At 49.4% G+C, this 25,081-nt stretch overlaps 1 protein-coding gene and 1 long non-coding RNA gene across 5 annotated transcripts in view; one reads left to right on the top strand and one right to left on the bottom strand.

Annotated features, from left to right (window-relative positions):
* The window catches only part of LOC136016076 (chromatin remodeling regulator CECR2), a 95,826-nt gene extending 74,806 nt beyond the window's left edge, over nt 1-21,020 (bottom strand). For all 4 annotated transcript variants that reach the window (XM_065682719.1, XM_065682727.1, XM_065682746.1 and 1 more), the window contains exon 1: nt 20,773-21,020. In XM_065682719.1, the coding sequence (XP_065538791.1) occupies nt 20,773-20,943 (171 nt within the window). In that variant the 5' untranslated portion in view covers nt 20,944-21,020. The remainder of the gene's footprint in view (nt 1-20,772) is intronic.
* Nucleotides 21,021-21,878: 858 nt separating this feature from the next.
* LOC136007225 (uncharacterized) lies at nt 21,879-24,549 on the top strand. The gene is made up of 3 exons (XR_010609535.1): nt 21,879-22,093; nt 22,640-22,763; nt 23,254-24,549. It is a non-coding gene; the product is annotated as an uncharacterized LOC136007225 (long non-coding RNA).
* The last annotated feature ends 532 nt before the right edge of the window (nt 24,550-25,081 follow it).

The following is a 25,081-nucleotide window of genomic DNA, read 5'->3' as shown; positions in this document are numbered from 1 at the left end:
AACTTCTGGCTAGTTCTTCCCTGCAGCACCATTACCAATTTTAACTCCAGCCCCAAGCTCCCAGCACTTTCTAAAGCTGAAGTTTGGCAATACAGTTAAGATGGCTTCAGGTGGTTCAGCACCAAACCTGAAATGCCACAGAGCACTACTGAGCATGAGCTCAACACCGCCATTTCCAACACGTCTCCCCAGTTTCGCTTTGCATTGGCTGGCGGCACCCATGGCTATTCCTCTGCTGGCTAATTTAGCTAACTGAAAAACAAACCCTTATTTGGATCATCTGGATGACCAGCAGCCAGGGATGGAGATGCAGGGAAGGAACCAGGGCCCCTTGAGCTCTGGAGCACAAAATGGGCATGAAGGAAGCTTTGCCCTCTGCTTCAGCTGATGCAAGAACTTGTAGGGCCTGTCTGTGATGTGATCTGGGACCTCATGCCAGTCTCACTTGGCTTCACCTATGCTCCTTCCCAGTTCCTGCAATAGCTCACAGTTATGTTACCACACATGGGGAGAGGCACATGTCCCGAACTGCTTCCAAGGTAAACACTGCCACCAAGTCAGGTAAATGGAGCTTTCTCGTTTGAAACAGGACACAAGCAACTCACCCTGAGCCATAAGTCAGTCTGGATCTCTGCAACAAAGATGCGCAAGGAGACTGAACATGCAACTTTACATCAGTATGTTTATTGGCAGAACCCATTCCTCTACCCTTCTGCCTTTTCCACCCATTTGAGGACAGACAACCAAAATAATTCCAGGTGCAAAAAAATTCCAAAATTTAGCTTCTGAAGCCTGAATTCCCCCCAGCCCACCATAAGCATGGCCCCGCAAAATTCACCTGATGGATAAAAAGGGGCTGTAATAGAAGAGGAGAGAGACAAGGACCTCATACATGCCTTGCCACTGGCTAGATAGACTATACACTCACTTCACCAAAAGACATACTTTCTTTTCCTATAGCAGCCCTGTTTCTCATGTTCTGCCCATGTTCAAACTTCTTCAGCAAACAAGGCAAGAGCCACATAGCAAACAGCTTTGTCCAGTGCTTAGCCTTGGTTTACGCTCCCAGCACTATCTGCCCTAGAGTGAGCACTGCCATTCTCCTGTAGAAAAAGAATACGACGCTATAATTAAAAACAATCCTCATCTGCAGGTACAAGGTGATGGATTAAAGGATACACAGACAACTGCAAATCTATCGTTCCCTGCCAAGTAATTGAATTTGTAATTATTTAGCATCAGTTTCAACACAGAAAACAATAATGTACAATCAAACCCTCGCTATCATGTCACGGCAGTGGTTTGAAGCAGCCACATTCTATATCACTACTACCACTTGAGCTCAAGTAGAAATTACATTAGCAGGCAAGCAGACAATATTTGTCTTTGGAGACTCTGCTGCAGGACAGAAACACTGAAAAGCATGCAGGAACAGCCCCATTTTATGGGCAGCCTACCCAAAGGCAAGCAATTAAAAGTGGGGTTCCCCCCAGAGCTGATAGTTAGCTCTTCAACCAGTTGTATTATTGTTAGCAGTTGGATTTTCATGGTATCGCTATTGCTCATAACTGCCCTATTAAGAAGTTTGGGATTCTCCTTCCAGCGGGTGTCATTTTCTATGTTTATAGCAGCACTGCAGGTAAAGCACTATGAACATTAATTAGGCATGCTGATATCTTCATTACTAAAATATGAGGGTCAAAAAATGAGGTTTAAAGTTTGATGCTTTGTCTGAGCTGGTGCACTCAGTTCCTTTCCATCGCCCATGGGGAAAGAGAGAAACACCTTCAGAGTGATTCATGCCAGTCTAAAATAGACTACTCTCCTCTCAGTTTCTTTCCACTGACAGTGATGAACACCTGCATGATTAGTCTGACATAACAGTCTACTTTGGACACTAAATTATTCTTGCCCCTTTTCTCATCCCCACCAGTTATTCCAACTCCTACACCATAGCTGGCACCACTGTTTGCCAGGCCACTCTACGATCCAGCTCATAAAATTAATCCAGACAAAAAATAGCTGGAAGGAAGGGGAGTTGAGGTGTTCTGGGTTTTTTTATCCATTGGCCAGATCAGCTCCCTGATCTTTTTCTGTGTGCCCCCACAAAGACTTGTGCTGGCACACCTAAGAAAGAGCTGGTAGGGAAGCAGTGAGTAGACAGCTATCTAACTTTTGGGGAAGCAGAAGTAGAAGAAATGAGCTAGGTCTTAAAAAAGACCCCAAAGGTCAGAACTCTTGGGCTATCTGTTCTCAATAATAATAACAATAAAAATATCTTCCTGTCTGGTCTAAGGCATTTCTGGCAAGGCAACAGCTGCTATTTTGTGTGTTCCGTACCCACAGGTCTCATTTGGAGTGCTTGCATAATGACTCCTAAAGTAAGGTATCAGTGCACAGGCAACAGCCATCCCTCAAAGGCAAACTGTTCCCTACAGAATAAGAAAAGAAACCAGCAGTTTCAACCCTGTCTTATTACTCATCACAGTTCAAGTAGAACTTCAAAAACAATACCCCAGAGCCACCAGCAAAAGGTGTATGTATCCTTGAACCCCAACTAAACACCTTTTCTCCCCAGCTCTCCTTCTGCCCAAGCTGAATTTCAGCAGGTTTAGACCAGGCATTGCTAAATGTTCTCTTAAAACAGCTCTTGCAGCAATTCTGCTCTCTTCTTTTTGGGGGGGTGGGAAAAGAGAAAAGAACTGAGGAAAGCATTATGCATTCTTCAGACCATAGTTAATGTAATCTACCTGCAGGCAACAGCCTCAATCCAAGCAAGAGGTTGGACTACAGACTTCCAGATGTTCCTTCTGACTATGTGTTTTTGTGATTCTATGCTGTGGTTTCCTTATGAGTCTCTCCTGAAATCAAGTCTTTTTGGCCTTCCTTTCATAATGGTCTTCACAGATCACTTACACCTTCAAGGTCTCAGCCTTCATTTAGCATCACCTCTCTCTGTTCAGATGCTTTCTTTCACTCTGTTTTCCATGGATGACATTGCACAAAGCCAGATGCACACCAAGAACAACCAGGAAAAGCAACAAGCAAAATCTATCCAGAGCAGGACACCAGTGCAGCCACCATGACCAAAGGAATGTGGTGAACAAGCATTTAGGGCTGGATTCATGAGACAACGTGAATGCTAAGAGGTCCACACAAAGGTATGCTTGAATAACGTTCAACACACCTTGGACCTTTTGGTGGAAGGAAGTGGCATTAATGTGCTCAGGCTAAAATGAACATGTCTCCAAGCTGCAGGAAGTGCCACTCCTCACCCCGCTTCTTGTTGCATCTGGGAAAAAGTAGAAAAATAAATCAGGGAAATCAGGATGGTTCCTTACTTCCCAGTTACAGAGAAAGGGCAGCAGAGGAGAGGATTCCTCCTCTTCAGTTGCATAGGAGCAAGCCGCTTTCCTGGTGCCACAGGGTAGACCTTATATACTTCTCCTACAGGGGGAGGAACAGAGCCTCACACTTGCCCTCTGTCTGGGCAGGAGTCCCAGACTACAAATAAGATGTTCTATTCAACAGCTGCGTATTTATCCTGCAAGAGGGCTCTGCCCCTAAATAATGTCAAGCATCTGCCTATTAACCAGGAAATATCACATAAGAAAACGTCACCAAAGCACATTTGTTCTTCTGCTCCTAAGGAACCCAGAAACACTCCCATGCAATTCAGCATCCCCTGTGCATCCCCTGCTCCTCCAAGCCACCAGGCTAGCGTAGGGCTCACACACAGTGTGACAGGTTTTTGTGCAGTACACTCGGCTAACTCCTCAATGTCCAGGCACATTCTCTTGGCTCAAGTGTGTATAGCCCTGATAATTTTTTTTTGGGGTGGCAGTGGGGAAATAAGCACTCAAAAAAACGAGAAGGTGGGGGACTTGTGGAGCCCCTGCCATTTGTTTAGCTCAGACACAACTTCAAGCACTGCTGTAATTGTCTAGAAATCAAACAAGTGGTTGATAGCACCAATTAACACCTTCCAGTATAACAATACCTTCATCCCATCTCTCCCCATTCTCTCAACAGCTTAACATATTGACACCCTGAATGACTTCTCTCCCAGACAGCAGACAGTGGTAATACGGAGGGCAGCGGAGGAATGAAGGTGTGCACAGTGCCCTAGCATGGTAAGAGACAGCACAAAGTACTAGCAGTTATGAAATCTTATATTAGAATAAGAAGTTAGGACTTGAGACAGTCAAGAAGGTGAAACTAGTCTGGAGAAACATTTTTTACTTGGCCTCGAAACACTTCTGTGTGTGCAGTTTCCCAGCTCCAAAGCTAAGAAGATATTTTAGACTGACCTTTCACCAAAGAATACAGTACTTCTGTACGAAGAAAAGCCATAGGAACCAAATAAACTGGGGGAAGGTTAAAAAAAACCCCTTCAAATTCTCTTCAGAATAAGTAAGTAATAAAGAAAAAATAAGCTCTTGTGCTTAAGTTACTTCTTTAAGCTTCTCGTGTAAATGTAGGTTTGCAAACATAACCACGTGCATTAGTCTTGCATTACAGGAAAACCTAAGACTGTTCCGAAAGCACTCAGTGTATGGATTGGGTACCACACAGAGCTGCAGTCAGCTCTAGTCAACAAACAGGGAATATCCCAAAGCAAAAACTTTGGTTTCAGGTGGGACACTGATTTCAGCGAGTGCGGCATAAACCCAGACTACATCGACTTGAACCCACTGGACTTGCTCCGAATTTACACCACTGTGACTGAATACAGACAGGGAGAGGAACGGGGCAAAAGCTTTCGTTTTATTCAATACACTGCTTTATTACAGTAATAGGACCGTGGATGTGAGATTCCCAGGATTAAAGCAAAGCCACATTTGTGGACCAGCAACATCTATTAGATCAGCAGCCACAACTGGAAAAAGCAAAAAGCGTCTGGATTCAGAGCTGGTCCGGGGGGGTTGGGTTGGGGGGATGGGGGGCTGTCGGGGTTTTTTTATCCCTTACAGAACTTGTGCTACCATTTAATACAATACAAAAATTATCCCTGCAGTAAAAGAAGGCTAATTACCCTTCGCGGTGACACTGCCCATCTACCTTAAGATTCAGCTGGAGGGGTAGCTGCAGCTTGGGCGCATTCCCAACAGGGAGAAGCCTCAGGCTTTGCTCCTCACCAGAGCCCGGGGAAGACGGCTGCTGGGAAAGGAGCAGTAATCCCAAACCGGCTAAGCCGGGCTGCCTTCCACCACAGCCCAAGGGCCTTTGCCTCCAACATTGAAATGCTAATCCGACTTTGTAAACCCATAAACAAAAACAAAGAAGAGGACACAAGAGGTAAAAAGCCTCCCTGAACTCCACCCCCAAGCCGAATCTCCGGCATTCAGGCTCTGTCCTCCGGAGCATGATTTTACCCACAGGAGTGGGTCCCACAAGCTCCCACATCAAAATTGCTCGCAGGCAGCATCTTTATGGTCAGATGCATTTAAATGGCCACTTCCAACCACACACTAGAATACCCTTTGTTTCAGGAATCTCCTCAGAAAGCAGCTTTTACGGCAACAACAGGCCAGGCACAGACTCGCCTGCCTTACTTATTGCCTTTTTACAATAGGACACCATCAAATATTAATACTAAAACCTAACTGGCTTCTGCAGCTGGGCTCAAGCTTGACCCTGCACATGCTGAAGGCATCTTCCCTGCCTCCCCAGGACCCACACTATTGAGATCTATGCCTACCCACTGGCTCACAAAATGGGGGTAGCTCCTTCCCAGAGACTCCAGCTAAAAGTCAAATGTGGGTACCACAGCTCTGGGCCTGCCAAAGAATAGTGTGGGCCGTGTAGAAAGGACAGCAGGGGTTAGCTGGTGGGGAGAACAGGTCCGATGGCTCCTCTTGGAAGGAACTTCCCTTGCCCAGGGAAGTTGTGAGTGCTCCATCCCTGGCAGTGTTCAAGGCCAGGTTGGACAGAGCCTTGGGTGGGATGGTTTAGTGTGAGGTGTCCCTGCCCATGGCAGGGGGGTTGGAACTGGATGATCTTAAACTCCTTTCCAACACTAACTACTCTATGATTCTATGACGATGACAAATCTCTGGGATCAGTAGGCATTTGCGATCCCAAGGCTCGCTGCTCCTCCTCTTGGCTTACTCTGCCCTCCTTTCAAACCCTGTCTACATACCTGCATTTGTAGAGTCAACACTGGGAATCACTTCTCACCAGCAAATGCTCCCTACCAGAAGGAGCACCGCAACCATTCAATTACCCCAAAGCTGCCCTTTTGTTTCCTATCCTACCCAGCTTTCTTTCGTCTCCTGGCCTGTTTTTGCAGGCATTTCGGACTGCCAATGATGTGGAAGCCAGCTTTTAAAGACAAAGCAATGGCTCACATATTTATCCCTCTGCTGAGAATCAGCTGACTCCAAGGGCACTGCTGCTACCATTGATCTTGAGGGGAGGATGGATCCAGCCACATGGACTGCAGGGGAGGGGAAAGCTGTTCTGCAGTTCCTCACTGGGGTAGCTGAAGCCAGCCATGGTTAACTCAGGCCAGAAGGTCCAAGGGCTTTTCTCTGCCAAGTTTAGTTTTGGATGACAGTGAAATGTGCTTAATTTGACAGTTTCATTTTAACATGCATGGGCAAAGTCTAGAAGGAGACAGTGGCAGCAGCAAGAGAACAGGACTGGATTATTATAAGGTTTCCCGTCACCTCAACCCAAGCGCTCAGTACTAGAAAATGTACAAAAAATTACAGATGCTGACTCTTCACCCTAGCAATGAAATAACCGAACAGTGTCTTCAACACCATAATAATACTCTCACATGTTATAAAAATTAGCCTTTCACTATAAATGTCAATCTCCGTGCCACACCTCCAGCATTACAGAAGCTGAAAGCTTGGGCACAGCATCGCGGCCAGAAAACACAGAGAAGCTTTCTGTTTATTACCCTATTCACATTTTTGGTTTTAAATCTACAATAAAGGAAAGTAACGGCACCGATATGACTCCTGTGCCCTTCTCAATCTATAGGAAATACTCTTAATCCTGTGAGCATGTGCAAAATGCAGTTCCTCAAGCTGCCACTGAAGCGGTAGGGAGAAAGAGGTGGTCAACAAGTTTAAGTAGTGGAATGCTGTCAAACACATGGGAACAACCTGGCTTATTTGGGGCTGTGTGCCACTGGGGAGAGGGGAAAAGAATGCTTCAAAGGTGCATGAGAACATCTGATCTCTGCTTGACTGCATCTCCTGAAGAATTGCAAGTGCATCTTTCTTCACTAATTCTTCATTAGGTGATACAAAGCCACCAGCTGGTGGCTGGGCACCAGCTTCCATAAGCCTGATACATTCTCTAGGCTATGTGGGGACAAAATGTTTTGGTAGAACACTGCCAGACATACTGATCACCCACCAGGCACACTGAATGTCAGCTGAACTGGAGGGTATAACAGCATGCCATCTTCTCCTCTTCAGGTTCCTGGTGGGAAAAGACCATCTTGGAGGTCCAGCACCGGCTACCTCCTGACCATCACCTCCTTCTGCTCACAGTCCCCCACATTGGGGAAGCTGCCCTCTCTATTTCACACAAGTGCACCCTAGGCACGCAGGGCAGTGAAGGGTTAATTTAATTAGTTCTGTGTGTGCTCAAAGAATTACAGGCAACTTCATTTAATTATTAAGTAGCCAATCAGGTAATCTCTGTATCTGATTAGCACGCTAATGAAATAATGTCTTCCAGTTCAAAGCTGTCATTCCAATCAGGAGACAGCCCTTCAGCTAGAAGGAAAAGCTGGCCAGGTTTCCATGGGCTCAAGCTTTGGATTTTGGAGAGAAGATGGGAGCAGGGAGTGGAAACCGTTCTGCCTTCCCTCCTGTTGTCTCTGCCTCTGCACAGAAGAGGACAGATCCTCCTTCCAGACAGGCAAGCACATTGATGCCAGAGATGCTCCCTGATGCTCCAGGCAAGTGTCCTGTGTCACCACCACTTCGTGTCCCTTCTCCCATGCTCCCAGATGCCCAGGAAGACTCCAGGCGACCAGAGCCCAGGGAGAGCCAGGCTGTTAGCATATCGCCTAGGCACTGCCAACTGAGAGATCTGCTAAATATGTGGGGCATGACTGTGCTATGGTCCACATGGGAGAAGAGTCACACAGCAAAGCCATTATAGCACTAAGAGGAAGCCAGAAACCCTCCTCCCTCCCCCACGCCATGCTCTGCTCCTGTGTCATATGCAGTTATTTCCAGCCTGGGGAAAAGTGCAAGGCGGCAGCTGTCACACGAGGCAAGGACTTGCCCCTTTTAAACAGGGATTTCAGGACTAAATGACCCATTACAATTAACACAGCTGCAAGAACTGGGACACTTCCACACAGGCAGAGAGGGGCTTTGGGAGTGGGGGAGGAAAGGAGGAAGACAAACAGAGGGTTAGGATCATACTTCCAAGACCTGGCGTGGAGTCTCCCACCCCTCTGTTTTTTAAGTTATAGCTCAGCTGTCCTCTTCCGAATGCTACCACTCAGCCTAAGCCCAGTGAGACAGCCCAGCCCAAGCCTGCCACACGACCTCCTCCATCAGCTCCTTACTCACATGACCGCTCCTCAGAAACTCCCTTTCCCAAAGAGCAGTGCCGGCTACTCCACTTTTGCATAGCTGCTAACCTTAAATTAGTTAGCCCAGGTTTATCAGAGGAGCTGCAGCAGGATGTGGTTCAGCACAACCAAACCATCCCAGCGTTTATCCTAGGAGCCCAGCAGATGTTGCTGTCCAAGCTCAAGCCTGTGCTGCTGCATCTGTACTTCTGTGCATCCTCTACTGCCGGTTTAAATGCTAACTCAGCTCCAACAGCCGCAGCTGACAGCATGCCTTTGCATTTCGAAGTGCTAGATCACCTTCCCAGTGGGCGATGCTTCCACTCTCCCAGCACCTTTCTCAGGAAAAGCCCCAGGGTACTCACACCAAGCAGATACTCACACTCACACCAGTTTTGTTCCAGCCACCAAGCTGAAAACAAATACAGAGAGGATCCCAAGAGGAAGCAGGAAAATTGCGAGCAACCCCCAGGCAGCCAGCTGCCTCTCTATGAGAGTGTTTAAGTCTTGATGTTTTTTCTTGTCTCTTTTCTTCCCTGATCATATCCCATGAACAAGAAACAGCCCTGCTGAGAGGGAAGGCGTATCTCCCTCCCTTCTCTGTGCTGACTACAGCCATTGCAAGTGAAGGAAACCGGTTAGATCAAGAAATTCAGGCTTGGACAGCACAATGGAGCATCCACTAATAATCAATCCCTTCACAGCAGCCTTCCTGCCAACTGGCTACGGACTAGGCAATGATTATAAATTGTAATTACTCCTCCAAGGAAAAACAACACAACATCATATGGCGGTCTGTGTTCAACCTCTAATTCTGAAGCCAGTCCCACTTACAAAAAAAGTCAAGTCTTTCTAATGGCCCATCCCAGAAACCTCAGCCTTGAAATCCAAAGCTGGGTTCATCCCATTGTGTGTTTCCCCAGTCACAAAACCCCCCCCAAAAGTGATAAAACTTGTGTCATTAAAGTTAGCAGGAGCTCTTGAACTGCCAAGGTTGGGGGGAGCTTATTGCCTACAAAGATACATTGTCACCTCCATGTTTCTGGCATCTTACTGCCAGGGGAAGCTCACAGAGGACAACCTGCCACAGCAGAGCTGCCCCAACACTTACTAACCAGCACACAGATGCAATTCGAGCCTGACTTAAGCTCAAGCAACTGAAGCGGCCACCTGGGGACCCACATTCCTTGACAGCCTTGCACATTCCAGTCCCCTTATCCCCCAGCCCCGAAACCAGGTCAGGGAGGCACAGCATGACCTGATCTCCACCTCTGATAGCACCAAGCCCTGTCCCATCCCACCCTTGTCACAGTCAGGCCACATGCAACACCTCCCCCCACCATGCCAAGACGCACAGAGCAAGGATACAGATACCCATCCACGCATGCGAAGGGACTCCCTCTCAATGCCACGGCTATTTGTGGATCAGCCATCATCCAAAACTTCCCAAAATGAGAAAGCCCAGGCATTTGGCAGGTCAGGCGCTTACTACAGCGAGTAGTTTGTTTAGCTGAGGGACTCGTAACACCCTCCCAAATTACACATTGCCCTTTACGGGATGCCGCAGCAGCTGGAATCAGCTCCCTTCTCACATTCCTTAATAAGCACTTCCATTGGAGAGCAGGGTGGATGCAGGGCATCAGCTGCAGTTAATCATAACCGAGAGCTGGGCTCCCTCTCCTCATGCTCGTGGCACTATCTGCAGTCTAAGAATATCCAGCACCACCCACCCTGCAGGGCAGGGGGAGTCAAGTGGTCCGAGCTCACAGGCATTACAGGTCTCCCTGTTACAGGAGACTTTCACTCTGCCTCCCCCAAGCAGCAGCAGCCTTCAGCGGGGCCCCTTGATAGCTGGTTGAGATCCTACAGATCATGGAAAGATAATCCATTGCACTACTAATGCACTACTGCAGCTGTCCATGGAGAAAATCCCCTTTCAACCAAAAAAAAAACCCTCAAGCCCTTTGATCCTCTCCAACACACAATTATCTTAAGGGCAAAATAGTCTTCTGTGCCTCGGCACCTTGTATCAGGCTGAAAGAAAGGAAATCGAGACTGCTATTCCCTGTTTATTCTACATGGCTGCCCTGTCCAACCAGGCAAGCCGCTCCAGCCTCTTCAGCACAGGCAAGCAAATCCTGACGGATAGATACCTGCATTGCTGGGTGACCAGAGCCTAAGGGAAACTTTTGTGTGGAAATGGTTTGGGCTGTTTTAAAAAAGAAAAGCCTGAATCTCTAAGAAAGGTAATAAAAATTTGCACTCTTTTGGTTTTGTGCAAGACCGTCAGCTACAGTGAAGTTTAACTGATTTCAACTGCGTGTTCAGGCCTGACTTGGGAAAGAGCAATTTAAAGGGTCACCATCAACTCCAGTGTGAACTTTTTCCTATCCAGAACATGAACAAGAAACAAGCAAGCCTTGATATAGCACCAAAAAGGAGCCCTAACCCCCTCTTACAGAGGCCAATGAGGGTCTTTCCCCAGGTGCCCCCTCGCTGCATGACCTCTTGCTACCTGCGCAGTCTCACTCCACCTGCTACCCAGGGCTGCCGTGTGATAAGCATTTTTTTCAGCAGAAGTGTCAGCTATAAAAAGCCCTTCCCTTCCCCTCCCCACCGCCTGTTTCCATTCCCGTGTCACCGCTTCAGTCGTGCTGGTACAACCCTTCTGTGGGGCTGCTGAGGGAGCCGGCTGGGGGAACCAACCGCTCCTGGGTAGACATAGCTCACTTGAAGGAAGAAAGAGTTGCGGTTTTTAATCTGGGTGAGCAGTTTTACTGCCATCCGTGACGGGTGGCAGGAGCTGCCGTGGGAAGGCGGCTTGAGAACTGATGTCCTCGGGTTGGTTGCATCAGACACTGCTTGTGAGTCCACACTAACACCACAAGGAAAACGGCCTCGTGATGCCAAACTCTCCAGTGGAGAATACAAAAAGGCATGGGAAAAAAGTCACTTCTCTTGATGCCCTGAAATCCTATTCGCTTCGGAGGCACACACAGCTGCACTTTGTGTAGGGAGTTTTAGAAAATGCATCTAAAAATCCCAACCAAGCACTATTCCTTGCACACATTTCTCCATCGATCACCCATTAATAAGTTTTGAATTATTGGCTGACTCAACCAAAAGCAATAGGAGCGCTGGAGTCCTGGACACGCAGTTTCTACAGACAGTGCTCACAATACTTGGCTCCTGCAACCATCCCAAACATGTTTACATGCCAATGCACACATGTGGCCTGGAAGCTGCCTGGTACAAGACGTGATCTTTGCAAGAGAGGGATGCAGAAAAGGGAAGTAAATAGAAACACTGAGAAAAGCGAGATGTGGGGACACGAAGGGCTGCCATTCTCCATGTTCAGACTGGGAATCCTTCTGAAACCAGGACTCACTTTTACTTGCAAGTAAAATGTAGTTTGCATTTGAAAACACATTACACCTTTACAGAGTGCCTTTAATGTTACTTACTCAGGAGCCATGAAGCAACTTATGTGCTGGACCAACAAGGCCTATGTGAGACCTTAAAATACCAGAGGAATGCACAGAAGGGCTCTTGCTTTCTGTTTTTTTGTTGTTTGTTGGGGGGGGGTGTGTAATTTTTTTCCTTATATTTCAGCATTTGAACCTTCCCAGCACACCAGAAGAGGGAGCCTTTGGCTCCTCTCCCATGCTCATTTGTTTTATATTAGCAACAATGACAAGCTCTATTAAGAGGAAAGCTCTTTAAGTGAACTCTCACCCTTTGCCTCCTAAAACAAACAAAACACCCAAGCAAGAAAAAAATCCAAACCCCACAACCCTCTTTGCCTTGTGTTATGGATGTATAAATATTTTTGCCTCCACACAGCTCCCTGTGTACAGTGCTCACCAGAAATGAGAAAGCTAGCTCTACCTTCCAAACCCTTTGGTTGTGCAAAGCTCCAGCCCCTTTTGGGCAGGCTTAGCTGGAGAGTAAGAGCCAGAGAAGTAACAGTTTACAACAAGGAGGAAAAAGACTCTCCAGAGCTCCTTTTACATCACCAGCCCCAGCAACCAGAACTAAGCTAAGGCTAGAGTTTCAGTAGCCACAGCGGATTGACCCAGCAGCTTCAGGGCACCAAAAGCACAAGGTCCTGCTCCTGCCACAGGACTAAACCCCCACGAAAGACCCACCAGGACTCAGCAAGCAGACAACAGAGTCAGAAGCCTGAAGAAAGGCCTGAAAGGGAACATGGTCTTCTGGCAGCCCCCAAAACCAAAGCTTTGGGTGTTACTGCTCCCTTGGCAAAGCATGTGCCCTCCCTCTCACCAGGCTGAACATGCTAGCTTGAGCACACTGATGTGAAAACCAACAGACTCCTGGCACTACCACCCTGTCACTGAACTGAGCTACATTAATATAGGGAAGAGCTGAACCAGCGTAAGTACATCTAAGGTGGACAGCTTGCACTGCTTAAATCAGATCAGTACCAAAACTACATTAAACTGATGGTCTTACCTGAGGCAGAGGTGGCCCGAGGACCATAATGCCCCTTATGTTTCACATTGTTTAGCATTATTAACTTTACATACTGCCTTCTCCAGCCAGCCCTCAGCAGTCCTACCCTGGATGATAACAGTAGCTTTACTTTTTCACTGGAAAGCCGACATTTTAGCCAAGCATTTATATATAAAAGAGATATAAAGAGTTTATCGAGAAGTTGAGCCATCTCTGAAAGGAGTTGCCACGTTGGGCTGTGAGGCTGTCTCCAAGCAAAGCAAAGACCCTGACTGCCTTCAGCCCATACTATCAAGTTATTCCCCCATCCCCAGTAAAGGTGGATTTAAAAGCCCCCCAGAAAAGCAGGGAAATGTGTGCTCTTGCAGCAGGCAAAGCTCAGGAACACCACTTTCCCCCCCATCAGCTGTTTTCTGTTCCTCACACAAAAGGCTGCAAACCCCTCCTAATTGCAGGAGCCCTCCACCTAACAGACCCTGCTCTCCGGGCCCTCCTCCCCAGGAACTGGGGGAGAACTGGGGCACAATAGGAAGGAGCCCGGCTAAAGGGAATAGATCTGTTAAATTAACGCATTTTCTGTCAACCAAATCAGCTGCCCCTAGTGCTATTGTTGGTGAAACAATGGAGACCCCAGGAATGGGCACCCATTAAAAGGAACAAGCCTGCTGAAAGGATACACTCTGAGGCACAGCCTTGTGTGTTTAACAGGATTCTCTACTGTAAGGAAGGAGGAATCACTAGGCTGCATTGTTCCCACCACCACAGCAGATGCTGTTGCTTCTGGTAACGAAGAGGGGGGGGAAAGTAAGAAAAAAATAATTTTGTATCTACCTACACTGAGGTTTACCGGATAAACTTTTAATTCGGGAACTTTTAACTCCCTGGCTGTTGTCATTTCTGACTATAGCCCTTTTCTTGAGCAGATTTTTGCTTGAAAGAAGTCTATGAAAGCATCCATTGCCATTACAAAAGTTAATTCTTCACCCTTCATGCAGGCACTTAACAGATGCCAGGGGCAGAATGGCACAGCTCTGCCGGCATTATTCCCTGGGAGAGAAAGACCGCAGTTAAGCAGGTCTACATATAAAGCTGCAACACTTTAAAGGTGTTACTTTTAGCTGGTTTGGTCAGAGCAAATTCCAAAAGGAAAGAACTTTTTGAGGCCTAATTTAGATGCACTATGCAGTAGTTTACATCAGCTGCATTGAATCGGTACAGGTTTGTGGTACTCGAGTCTCCGTAAACAAAGCAGACTGCAAAGTCATATTCAAGCTACTACACAAAACACGGTTTTCCTCCAAGCAGGGGAAGATTTGCAGATGATTTTAAGTTGCTTTCTAAGTAAGTTCAGCTTAAACCATTAAACTTGTGGGTGCACAAGCACTTCAGCTAACACCAGACATGATTTTCAGAGTCAGCTGCACTAGCAGAAGAAGTAACGGCCTCCAACCCCCAGGTACTCCATCCAAATCTCCAAAACTCTTAACCGTGCTCCTCTTTCTTTTGCCTTCGACTGCTACAGTCATTCTACAACTCCCCTGTCACCTAACTCGGATCCTTTCAAAATGTTGCTGTCAAAATAACCTTCCTTATCCATTGTTCAGACGCCTTTTGGCTTCATGCAGTCATCTCTTTTTTCTTTTCAGAGGCTTAAGATAATGTTTTAACCCATATATCAGCCTCCTGAACTACCTATTCCTTCTTTTTGTATCCAATTACACTAGACTCTCATTATATAAAATGTAAACACACTTGTTAAAAAGTTTAAGATCTACAGTTGGCAAAGATGTGACTTGCATTTGAAATGGAAACTGATATAATGCTTTCCAATTTGCAGACCACTTGAAACAACAGCTCTGAGAAGTATCTCTCTGCCTCCCCCTCCATTAATCTCAATGAACTCTAGAGCCCAATACTGACATGTAGAATGTTAATGATTCTATTATGGACAGAACAACTAAGGCAGCAAAAGTTGAAGACCAGCAAAGTAAGAGCTGCGGCTGGAACAGACACGGGGAGAGAGATGGGGTACTGCTGAAGCACCTATACCGAACAGTGGATGGGACAGGTAGAAAAAACAGTAAAAACAGTACTAACCCTCCATTTCATTTGTTTTTTAAACTTGATTTTCAAACAACTTTCAAACAACAAACACTCATCTCATGCCCTCTTCTCTGGTGAACCTGATGCTGCCTGTGGAAAGCAAAGCCACCAGAGCGACTGTGGTGTATAACCCAAATTCACACGCAGGTCCAGAAACAGGTCTCTCCACACAATGGGGCTGACACTTTTTCTTTTCAATATGCCCAAAGTCCATCATTTTTCCATCACTGCTTACTCTACCTACAGCACCTCTCCATGCACTGCCAATTACTGTACCTTTCCTCAGACAATGAGCTCTTTCTAAAGCCAGGTCCTTTGTACAAGAGTGAAGTTTTAGTGAGCAGATCTGTTCTCTTGCTCATTTTAGGCAGCCAATGCACCCTTCCACTTTAACATTGCCACCACCAACAGGCAAAGGGCAAGAGGGATGAACATCCTATGCCATTCTACTGAAAAACCATGTAAACCAACTCAGACTTCCCCTCTTATGAGTAGAGCTGAGCTACATGAATTCACTGATATTTTTGTCAGCTTGCAGCACCTACTTGTTGCATTGATCTTTATTAGATTCTAAATTCTTCTGATCAGAAACTATCTGGCCATTTTAGCTATCATACGACATGTAGATGCTGTACATGCTACTGTAACACAGATAATAATGCAACACCAGACCAGAATAGCTATAGAGGAGTGAAGTCTTAGTGCTGTACAATTAACCACATACAAACCACTGACAGAACAGGAAGGTTGTGTTGGTTTGGTGTCATGGATCACAAGGGATGAACCTGGATGGCACACAGCAAGGGGCCCCAGAGTAATTTCAGCAGGAACTAACATGACAGGACAGGGGAGGTCAAAGCATGGCTCAGCCATCCTGTCCACACTAGGAAAAATTCTAACATATCTAGAGTTTAGCATGTTAAAAAACTCTCCTTTTGCCTTTAAAACTGTATCTGGTTTGCACAGATAGAAGAAACACTGTTCTTTGCTCTCTCCTTCAGATGGCCACAGCACAGCTCCACACTCTTCCTCCTCCTGGGAGACCCACGGGAGCAGTAGCAGTTGCTGGTTTTGTAACAGCCACATCATAATCCTGACAGAAAGAGCCTGTTCAAGAACCAGCAGGGTAGATACCACACTGTAGGAGGAAAAAGGTGAGAAGAAGCAGCAGTGCTCTGCCTGGGAGCCGGAGGAATGTACCTAAAGGTAGAGCCAGAGCCCGAAGTGCTAGGAAGGGGCAAGAGGCAAGGAAAAGCATCTTAAAGCCATAGTGAAGTTAACAGCAGAGGCAATTTGCCCAAAGGCGCTTTTAAAAACCACAGGAAAAGATTTATGTTTTCCCTGCGTAATGTGGCTTTGCCCCCTTTTCCAAATAAACTAAGTTAACAACGTTTTGACTATTTTCAAGCGTGTTCTGGAAAGTCACCTCCCCTCGACCTACCCAGGCAGAAGTTCCTAAATGTTTTAGCCCACAGCTCCTGGGAGCACATGCCAAAGAGCTGGGTGGCCGCGCCACGCTGGCTTCTGTCCAGTGTTTTCAAGTTGCACTGAAATACGGTTGAAAACGTTAAATATTCCCCTAGTATTTTTGATGCAAACAGTCCCTACAGCTGCCAAGAAGATATTTCAGTTGCAGAGGAGAGGGCACACGGCCGGGAGACACTTTGTCACGAGAGGTGTCCCACATTACAGTTGAGACTTGAAGAGGGAAACAAATCACTCCCTATCATCACCTGCACTAGCTTGACTACGGAAAGCATCCTTTCTGTCCATCAAGGCAGTGCCTCCCAAAAAAACGATGCATGTGTCCCGTACAGCCAGACCTCCTCCTGCTGGAGTACTGTTAGAGCAGGGAAGGACAAGCCCACTCGATGCAGATTTTACAAACCATCAAGAAAGAAGCCACAACATCCAAGCCAACACAACTAAAAGCCCACTTTTGAAGCGGCGTGGAAGTTTTATACAGCAGATGGCCGACAAGGCAGCCATTTAAAAGGGGAGGAGGATAAAAAAAGACAAGACCTACCCCAGAAGGCAGAAGCGCTCTGCCATCCTCACAGATGCACGTGAGATCACGGCGTGAAGCCGAACATGTCCCAGAGCACCCGCTCCTGGCCCACTGAACTTTTGACCCACTGGCGGTAGCTGAACCCCTCCTGAGCCCATCGCCGGGTGATGCTGCGGCAGAGGTTTGAAAAGAGGAGCCCTGTGCCTTGTCAGGCGCCTGCATCTGCTGGAGCCAGCATGGGGGCTGGCTGCGCCCACCCCCTCCCCGAACAATGCCCAGGGCCCCGCGTACACCCCTTCCCCGTAGTCTCCGGCTACACACTGGTCCAGCAATGAGAAAAACAGAACATCTGCTGCCCAGGTTTCTGACATCCAGCTGCTGATGGCAGCCCTGCATCTGGAAGCTTCACTTTCTTTTGGGCCAATAAGTAGAGGGAGAAAGGTTTGCATTTGAAAAGAAAAAAAAGGAGAGCTCCGTGCTGCTTCTCTGTACTAAAGCCCCAAACTTCTCAAATACCACTACCAATCCTGCTCAGGGCAGGAAGGATGGGTCCAGATGGCCTATCACTGCACAGCCTCCCTGCTAGCTATGAGCAGACCCAACAGAAGAAAAATATATTGGGGTGGGGGGGAGAAAAACAAGTAAATAACTACAGCTTTGAAAAGAAAACAGAACAATACACCAAAACATACTGGAAGATCGGGTTTTCTCTGGTTTGGGAACAACAGAGACTGGAGCAGTGAAACCTTAACTACACTGCCTGCTAAAACTGGAGGGAAGGAGGGAGAGAGCAGGGAGGGGATATTTGTTACAAGCAGAATGAAGGTTTGTTTAAAACTTTCACTTGTTGTAACAATGTTGCAAGAGTTTAGCACCAGGCTCCCCCCTGGAGATGCATTCCTATCAGAAAAAGGAAAGAAAGAAAAAGCCACCAAACCAGGATTTAACTTGAGAGGCGCTCAGCCCTCCTAGAAAGAAGATACCCTCCAAAAGCCAACTGCAGCCAGAGTAGGGCCATCCCTTAGCAATACTGGGCAGTCAGACAGACACTTGCTGCGAAGCTCCAGGAGCCTGGGCATGACCATCCTCCCACAGACACCCTCTGAATCTGAGAGCTCCATTCCTGCTCCCACACACAAGAAAGCAGGTTCACCCAAACCACCTGTTTGTTTTACTCTGCAACCAAAGAGACCCAGGTACTCACCCCAGGTTACCCATGAGGGGCAGTTAACTACTCAAACAGCTTGCACTTTGCCACAAGCACCCATCCCCATGATAACCGAAGCTAAAACAAGAAAACGTCATTTGTACATGAGCACAGTTTCAATTTTTGATGACTGGCTAGGGGTTCATTTCCTCCCATTGTTTGCCTGGAGTCCCAGAGTTTTCCATAAGCCCCTAGAAAAGCCACCTCCATTTTATTCAGAAACCCCTGAAACTTAAAGCCCATCTTGGATGTAGCCAGTATGGGAACCGGCACTATTAGGTCCAACACCAAGGAAGGAACCTTCCCTATGCAGACAAAGTACAAACCACAGAGCAGTACTCTTAGAAAAAAAAAAGGGGTAAAATCCATCACTGGCCACCAGTTTCACACCATGAACTGTTCTGCGCAAGCTCTTTGTGCACAACATCGTTCCCAGATAACCCCAAAATGAGCGATGAAATGGAAACAACTAAGCCATACAATGGGTAACAAGATGGTGAGCTTCAAGGAACAGCAAGTTTTGAAACAACCTGCACCAGGCTCCTTCACACCGTGCCAAGGATGGGGACGTACTCCATGTGCCTGAAGACACTGAGATCTGACAGGCACATCTGTCCTCCCGCAGCATCCCCCTTTTAACCTCGATTCCCACTGTCCCTCGGACCAACACCATCCTTCCAAGCCCTTTCCTGCCAAGCCATCCACGTGCACCAAGGTGGTTTTGAGGGCAACGTTTTCTGTGGGCTGCTTCTGTGCTCTGCAACACCCCCAGCACCAACCCGCATGCACCCCTCCTCACCCTGGGCATCCCTTCCCCCCTCCCCAAAAAAGCAACTTCATTTGTTCCGAGTGATGTTAACTCCCACCTCCACCCTAAGCGTGCTCCGGGAAGCAAAGGGGAGCCCACATTTACTTCATTTGTGAAGCAAGCCAGATGCTAATTGCCTCCAAAGGTGAAAGGCTAGTGCCTTGGCTCTTTTATCATTGTAAATTCAGGTTCCTTCAAGACTTTGCGCTGCCGGGCCCGGGGAGCCTCCCCCTTTACTGGTTTGGCATCAATAGGAGGGGGAGGGGAGTTCCCTTTCGCAAGAAGTTGCATCATTGCGAGACCTTATCCCCTCTCAAGATTTCGCACCGCAGAAGGGATTCCCCCTCTTCAGAAATTCACATCCTGCTCGAGGAGTTTTGCTCTTTAGGGCTTTGCGCATCCCACTGAACTTTTAAGCATCTTTGGAATTCGCGTTCGCGGGGCAATTACTGCCTTTAAAGAGGGGAAAAAATAAATACAAACACACGCCGCCACGTTATTCACCCGGGTTTATTGCCAACGCGCTGGCAAGAAAAGCTTTTCACAGCAAGCACAAAAGATTTCCTACCAGGACACACTTTGTTTGTAACGTTTGTAGCCGGAGCGCAAAATATTTACGGAGCACTAGCCACGCGCACGAAAGTTAAGAATTAAAATAATAATGATGAAAAAAAAAATTACACCCCTTCCCCCCAAAAAACCAAAACCCACACGGGAAAAACGGGCACGAAAGTGAGGAAGCCGAGAGCTTGCCCTACGCGGGGAGCACAGGCGGTCCATCGGTCCTGTGGGGAAGGCACCGTCGCTGCCGCGGAGCCTCCGAGGAGCCGCACAATGCGCAGCGCGGTGCCCCGCGGAGCAGCCCAGCACGCCGGGATGAGGAGCACGACTGCACCTCCCGCCGCCCGCCTCGGCGGCGACCCTCCATACACACACACCCCCCATCCACCAGCACCGGCACCAGCCAGGTGGGGACCGACACCCCCCCCTTCAACAAAAGGGACCAACTTGAGCGCAGGCTGCGTGGGCTGGGGAAACCACCCCCACCCTCAGCAGCAGCCGCGGGGACCCCCGAGGATAGTGGGGGTCACCGGGCCGGGCCCGCCTCTCGCCGCCACCATTTTGGGCACGGGGGACCCGCCGCCGGCTCCGTGCCGAGCCCGTCCCCTCCCGCCACCTTTGTGCGCGGACACCGGCCCGGAGGAACAATGCGGCCCGGCGGCGGCCGGCCCCGCTCCGCCTGCGGCTGCCCCTCCGGCTCGGCAGCCGGGGCTGGGGGGGACTCTGCCCACCGCCGCCGCCGCCGCCGCCACCGCACCAGGACGGGCGCGCCGAAAGTTTGCGAGCGCGGCCGGGAGGGAGCCGGGGAAGTTGCTGCATCTGCCGCAGGCGGAAGGGAGCCCCCGCGCTGCATCGCGCCGGCATCCAGCGGCTCCCTGGGGCAGAGCACGGCCGGGGGTGCCGGGGAGCGGCGAGCGGGAGCAGCCGTGCCGCGGGAGCGCAGCGGGGACGGCGCGGCGGCACAGCAACAGCCCGAGGGCTGGAGCGCGAAGCGACCGTCCGTCGGCTGCCCGCCGGGGCGCGCACCGCGCAGGGGAACGGCGTCCGCGGGGGGCTCTCACCTCGATCTCGAAGTCGGGCAGGCGAAAGGCGGTGCGGAAGAGGGAGCAGAAGTGCGCGATGGCCGGGACTTCCCACCAGGAGCGGAGCTCGTCCAGCGCCACCGCCGCCTCGGGGCCGCCGGTGCCGGCCACGCCGCCGCCGCCACAGCCGCCGTCCTCCTCCGGGCACATCTCCCGCGGCCGCCGGCCGGCTGCCTGCCTGCCTGCCCGCCCGCCCGCTCGCTGCCTCACTCCGCGGGCGGCTGCGTGCCGCCGCCGCCGCTCGGCGCTGCGGCTCCGCCCGCCCCCCGGCGCCACGCCGCTCAGCGGCCGCCCCCCGGCGGCCCCGCGCTGCCCCCTCGCTGCCGACCGCGCATGGGGCGGCTCGGCGCCGGCGCGGGGGCGCTAGGGCCGGCGGGGGCGCTGCTGCCGCCGGCCGCCGCCGCCGCCGCTGCGCGGGCCCATCCTCCGCCGCCTGTCCGCTCCCCGCAGGGCAACCGCCGCGCCGCCGGGAACAGATGGGCCCGGGGCGGACCGGGGAGCGCGGCGGGGGGGGGGGGGCACGGAGAACGGGACACCCGGAGGGGCGGGGCGCAGGGAGTGGACAAAAGGCGTGAGGGCGGGGTGGGGGCTGCGCGGCCGTGCACGAGGAGGGGGCGGAGCCGGCGCCCATCACAACAACAGGCCCTCCGCGCCCGCCCGGGCACGCCTCCCGGGGCGGGGACACCGGTCGAGGGACGAGGCCGGGCCGCGTCTCGGTCCCTGCACGGGGTGGAAGCGGCTCCCCGGCCTCGCCTGGGCCGTGCGAGGCGGCTGGAAGAGGTGGCCCGGGCTGAGCCCCTCGGGGAGGTCTGAGAGAACGTCCCTACCGACCGGGGAACCGCCGCATGCGCCTCGCCTCAGGGGCACCCGCCTCAGCCCTTCACCCCGCCCTAGCCCTCGCCTCAGCGCCGGCGGATCTCCTGCTCCGGTCCCCAGGACGCTAGGGCTGGCTGTCGGACACTGCCTCAGCCACGGTGCTGGGCTGCTCCCCAGGCGTTATGGTGTGGTGCGGAGCTGCTGGGGCTGGCTCCTGGGGGAATCACTGTCCCTGGAAGTGCTCCAAAGATGTGTAGATGGAGCCCTCAGTGGCATGGTTTAGCGGCTGTCCTGGGGTAATGGGTGGACTGCATGATCTTGTTTTCCAACTTAGTTGGCTGTAATGGTGCAGTGAAGGGGGGAACACTCCAGGATTTGTGTTCCAGCTTTGTATTTTTGAGTGAGGGAGCCCAAGTGGCAATTCTTATTCTTCACGTGCTGCTGTGGCTGCCACAAAGAGCCGGACACCTTCCTCTGCCCCGAGGTACGTTACTGTCTTACCGCTATACTCAGCACCTCCATTTCTCCTGGTTCTGAAATGAAGAGGGTAACGCTGCCCTATTTTGAAATCTATTGTGGAAAATCATTCAGCAACAGAGAGATATTACCTCCTTGTGAGGCTGCCCTAGTGAGACAGAAGAGCTTCAGTGCAACACCAAGCGGCTGTCACTTTGCATGCTGTCGCTGCACCACTTTACAACCTCTCAGTTTGTCCCCGTAACCCACCTTCAAAACAGTTGCAAAGTATCACTGTGCGCAGCTGTACCAGCTTAGGGTCTTACCTCCAGTAAAACCGTTGTAAATGTGGAGTTTAACCACAGTTTAGGAATTCCTTCCTTCTGCTTCTTCCTACCTTCATCTGGCTGGGGCCATTTTTACACCAGTCCCACTTTTCCTAGCCTTTCCTTTCCTGTATTTGGCTAACTTCTTAATTTTTAGCCTCTCCCCTTCACACCTTACATTCCCTTGTTGTTTCCAGTGCCGTCTCCACGTGTCTGAGGGTGATGGGCTGCTGTTTGTGCATTCACAGGCTCAGCACAGGACAGCAGAACAGAGATGCGCATTGCTCAGACAATTAGTCCAGAACTGATGGGACTAATCCCACAGCCGGCTGACCACCAGAACAGATGCAAGGAAGCGGAGAAATGCCTGAGGTGCGATGGGGCGGGGGGGGGGGGTGGGGGGGGTGGGGAGCGGGACCTTCCCTTTCAGAAACATCCTGAACATCGTCTGGATCCGGCTGAGGGGAAACCACACTGCAGAGGTCCTGCTCTGTCTCCGACTTGGAGGCAACAAAGAGGGAAAGGCCAGTGGCATCAGTCGGTGTCATCATACTGCTGCTGAGCTAATACCAGCTGACACAGAGCAGTCTGATATTTCAGAGTCTGCAACCTCAAGCATGTACTTTTGAGACTGTCAGGGTTTCCTCTCCCTGCTGCCCTTCCAAATGAACTCATCCACAGAGAATAGGTGAAAGCATAAGCTCTGTGCTGTGCCATAGGCCACTGCCAAACAGCCTGACCCAGGAAAACTTTCGCCAAGGGTAGGAACAGCTACTTTAGGGAAGAAACAAATCAAGAGACAGCAGTGCTGTTTGGCAGGAATGAACAAGCTCTAATTTCATCGCCCTTTTTCATATTGCAGGACCAAGGGATACACAGCGAAACTGGAAGGAAGCAAATTTAAAATGGTGCAAGGAAATATTTGTACCATCTGTAATTAACACATGGCATTTGCTACCGTGAGGCTTCATTGTGGCCGGGAGATTAGCAGGATTCAGAAAAGGATTAGACATTTATATGGATACTGAAAACATGCTTGGTCACATTAGACAGGGTATAAATAAATTTTAGAAGGGATATAAACCATCAGGCTTCAAGGCACAACATCTCCACTAACTGATGGCAAAGGATTAGGGAGAAACTGCCCTCGTGGGCAGGTTATTCTGTAATTGTCCACTACGGGGTTTCTCGCACCTTTCTTTGAAGCATTAAAGAGCAGCAACTGTTGAAGTGAGAAGACTGGATTAGGAGGGCCACTGGGTTGATCGGGTATGACAGCTGCTGTGCTCTTGGGGGGCTGTGAGGGTCAGTTGAAAAACGAAGCAGCAAAGAGGATAAGATACTAGAGGTAGAGGTAGCATCTTATATCATTCGTTACGCACAGGAATTCACAGTAAATTCCCTTTGCTGTACATTTCAACCCACAGCATAGATTCCCTAGGCCTTTCCCACAAAGGCTTTTGCCAAAATGTGCACTGTTTAATTGGTTTATTGGTTGTCTTTCTAAGCACCGGTATTTACATCTGTTTTCCCCAAAACTGTTTTGACTGTATTGTTCTCAGGAGACCAGCATGTTATACTGAAACCCTGAATCTATTTCAAGGCATGACAGCTCCAAGACCTGATCTTGAGCGAGGCAATGTCTGATCTCTCATGTACTATCTGCCTGCACTGGGTGAAACCAGTAGCTCCAGCTACAATAGGGTAACTGCTGAGAAGAGTGCAGGCTAACTGATAGTATTTTGTCAACATACGGGGTCACTATAAATCACCAATAGCTCTGCGTGAGGAATCTTGGGGTGACAAATCCTCAGACGCATTTTTCTTTGAGCTAGTTACAGAACTCTGCAGTGTTACTTAATGCCTGATGCTTCTGTGGAGCAAACTTTCTGTTCCCTGGCCATGTAAGGGGAGTTGCATTTCTGTCTCGCACTATCCCAACATTCCTCCCTGAATTCCTGTAATGTCCAGCCATAGCTTATCTTGCTGCTGCATCTTTGCTTGTTCTTGACACTAGGTCAAATAGCTTTGTAGTATCCCCGCTCTCTAGCCCAGTAAGAATTCTGTGAGCTTTAATGAAGACTCCTAACCTCTCCGTTAGAAGAGCTATGCTCCCAATTTTGCTTAACACTTTTGTGAATTAATTTGGCTCCCTCTATCGTCCCCATTATTTCTGTTGGACTGTTTTATACTGTTCTTTTTAAGCAAGGATGCCGGGGGCTGCCCATGATCACCTGAGGTTGCTTCACCTTGCTAGATTCTTACACTATCCTTAAATCACTTCTTTAGATTTATTAATCAAGAATAAAAATCTCTGCTCCCCCACTGCTGTTCAGTGGCACTTGGTGAATACAACACAGCATTTCCTCTTCTATTTATCTTTGACAAATACCTCTGTTCACAAAGCTGTGTGCTTCTCTGCTTCCAAGCCACCTTCAGTTATGAGTTTCCTATTTGTAACTAACACAAGCAAAGCCTGCTCTAACCAGTGTCCTTTGCCGGTATGCTGTATTCTTCCTCTCAATCATCTTTTCCCCCCCTAGGCTATTGGTAAGACTTCAGCTACCTATTGATTTTTCAACTCAATATCCAATCCTGACTGTTCATTGCCCTCCATATTTAGACTCCTGTGTGGTTTCTTTTCCTTCCTTCTTTTCCATACTGGCCGTAAGTTGAGTGCTTGTGCCATG

This window comes from Lathamus discolor, chromosome 1, assembly GCF_037157495.1.
Source record: "Lathamus discolor isolate bLatDis1 chromosome 1, bLatDis1.hap1, whole genome shotgun sequence".
Classification (NCBI taxonomy): domain Eukaryota; kingdom Metazoa; phylum Chordata; class Aves; order Psittaciformes; family Psittacidae; genus Lathamus; species Lathamus discolor.
The sequence above is the reverse complement of the archived record's forward strand: the minus strand, read 5'-3'. Positions and strand labels throughout refer to the sequence as shown.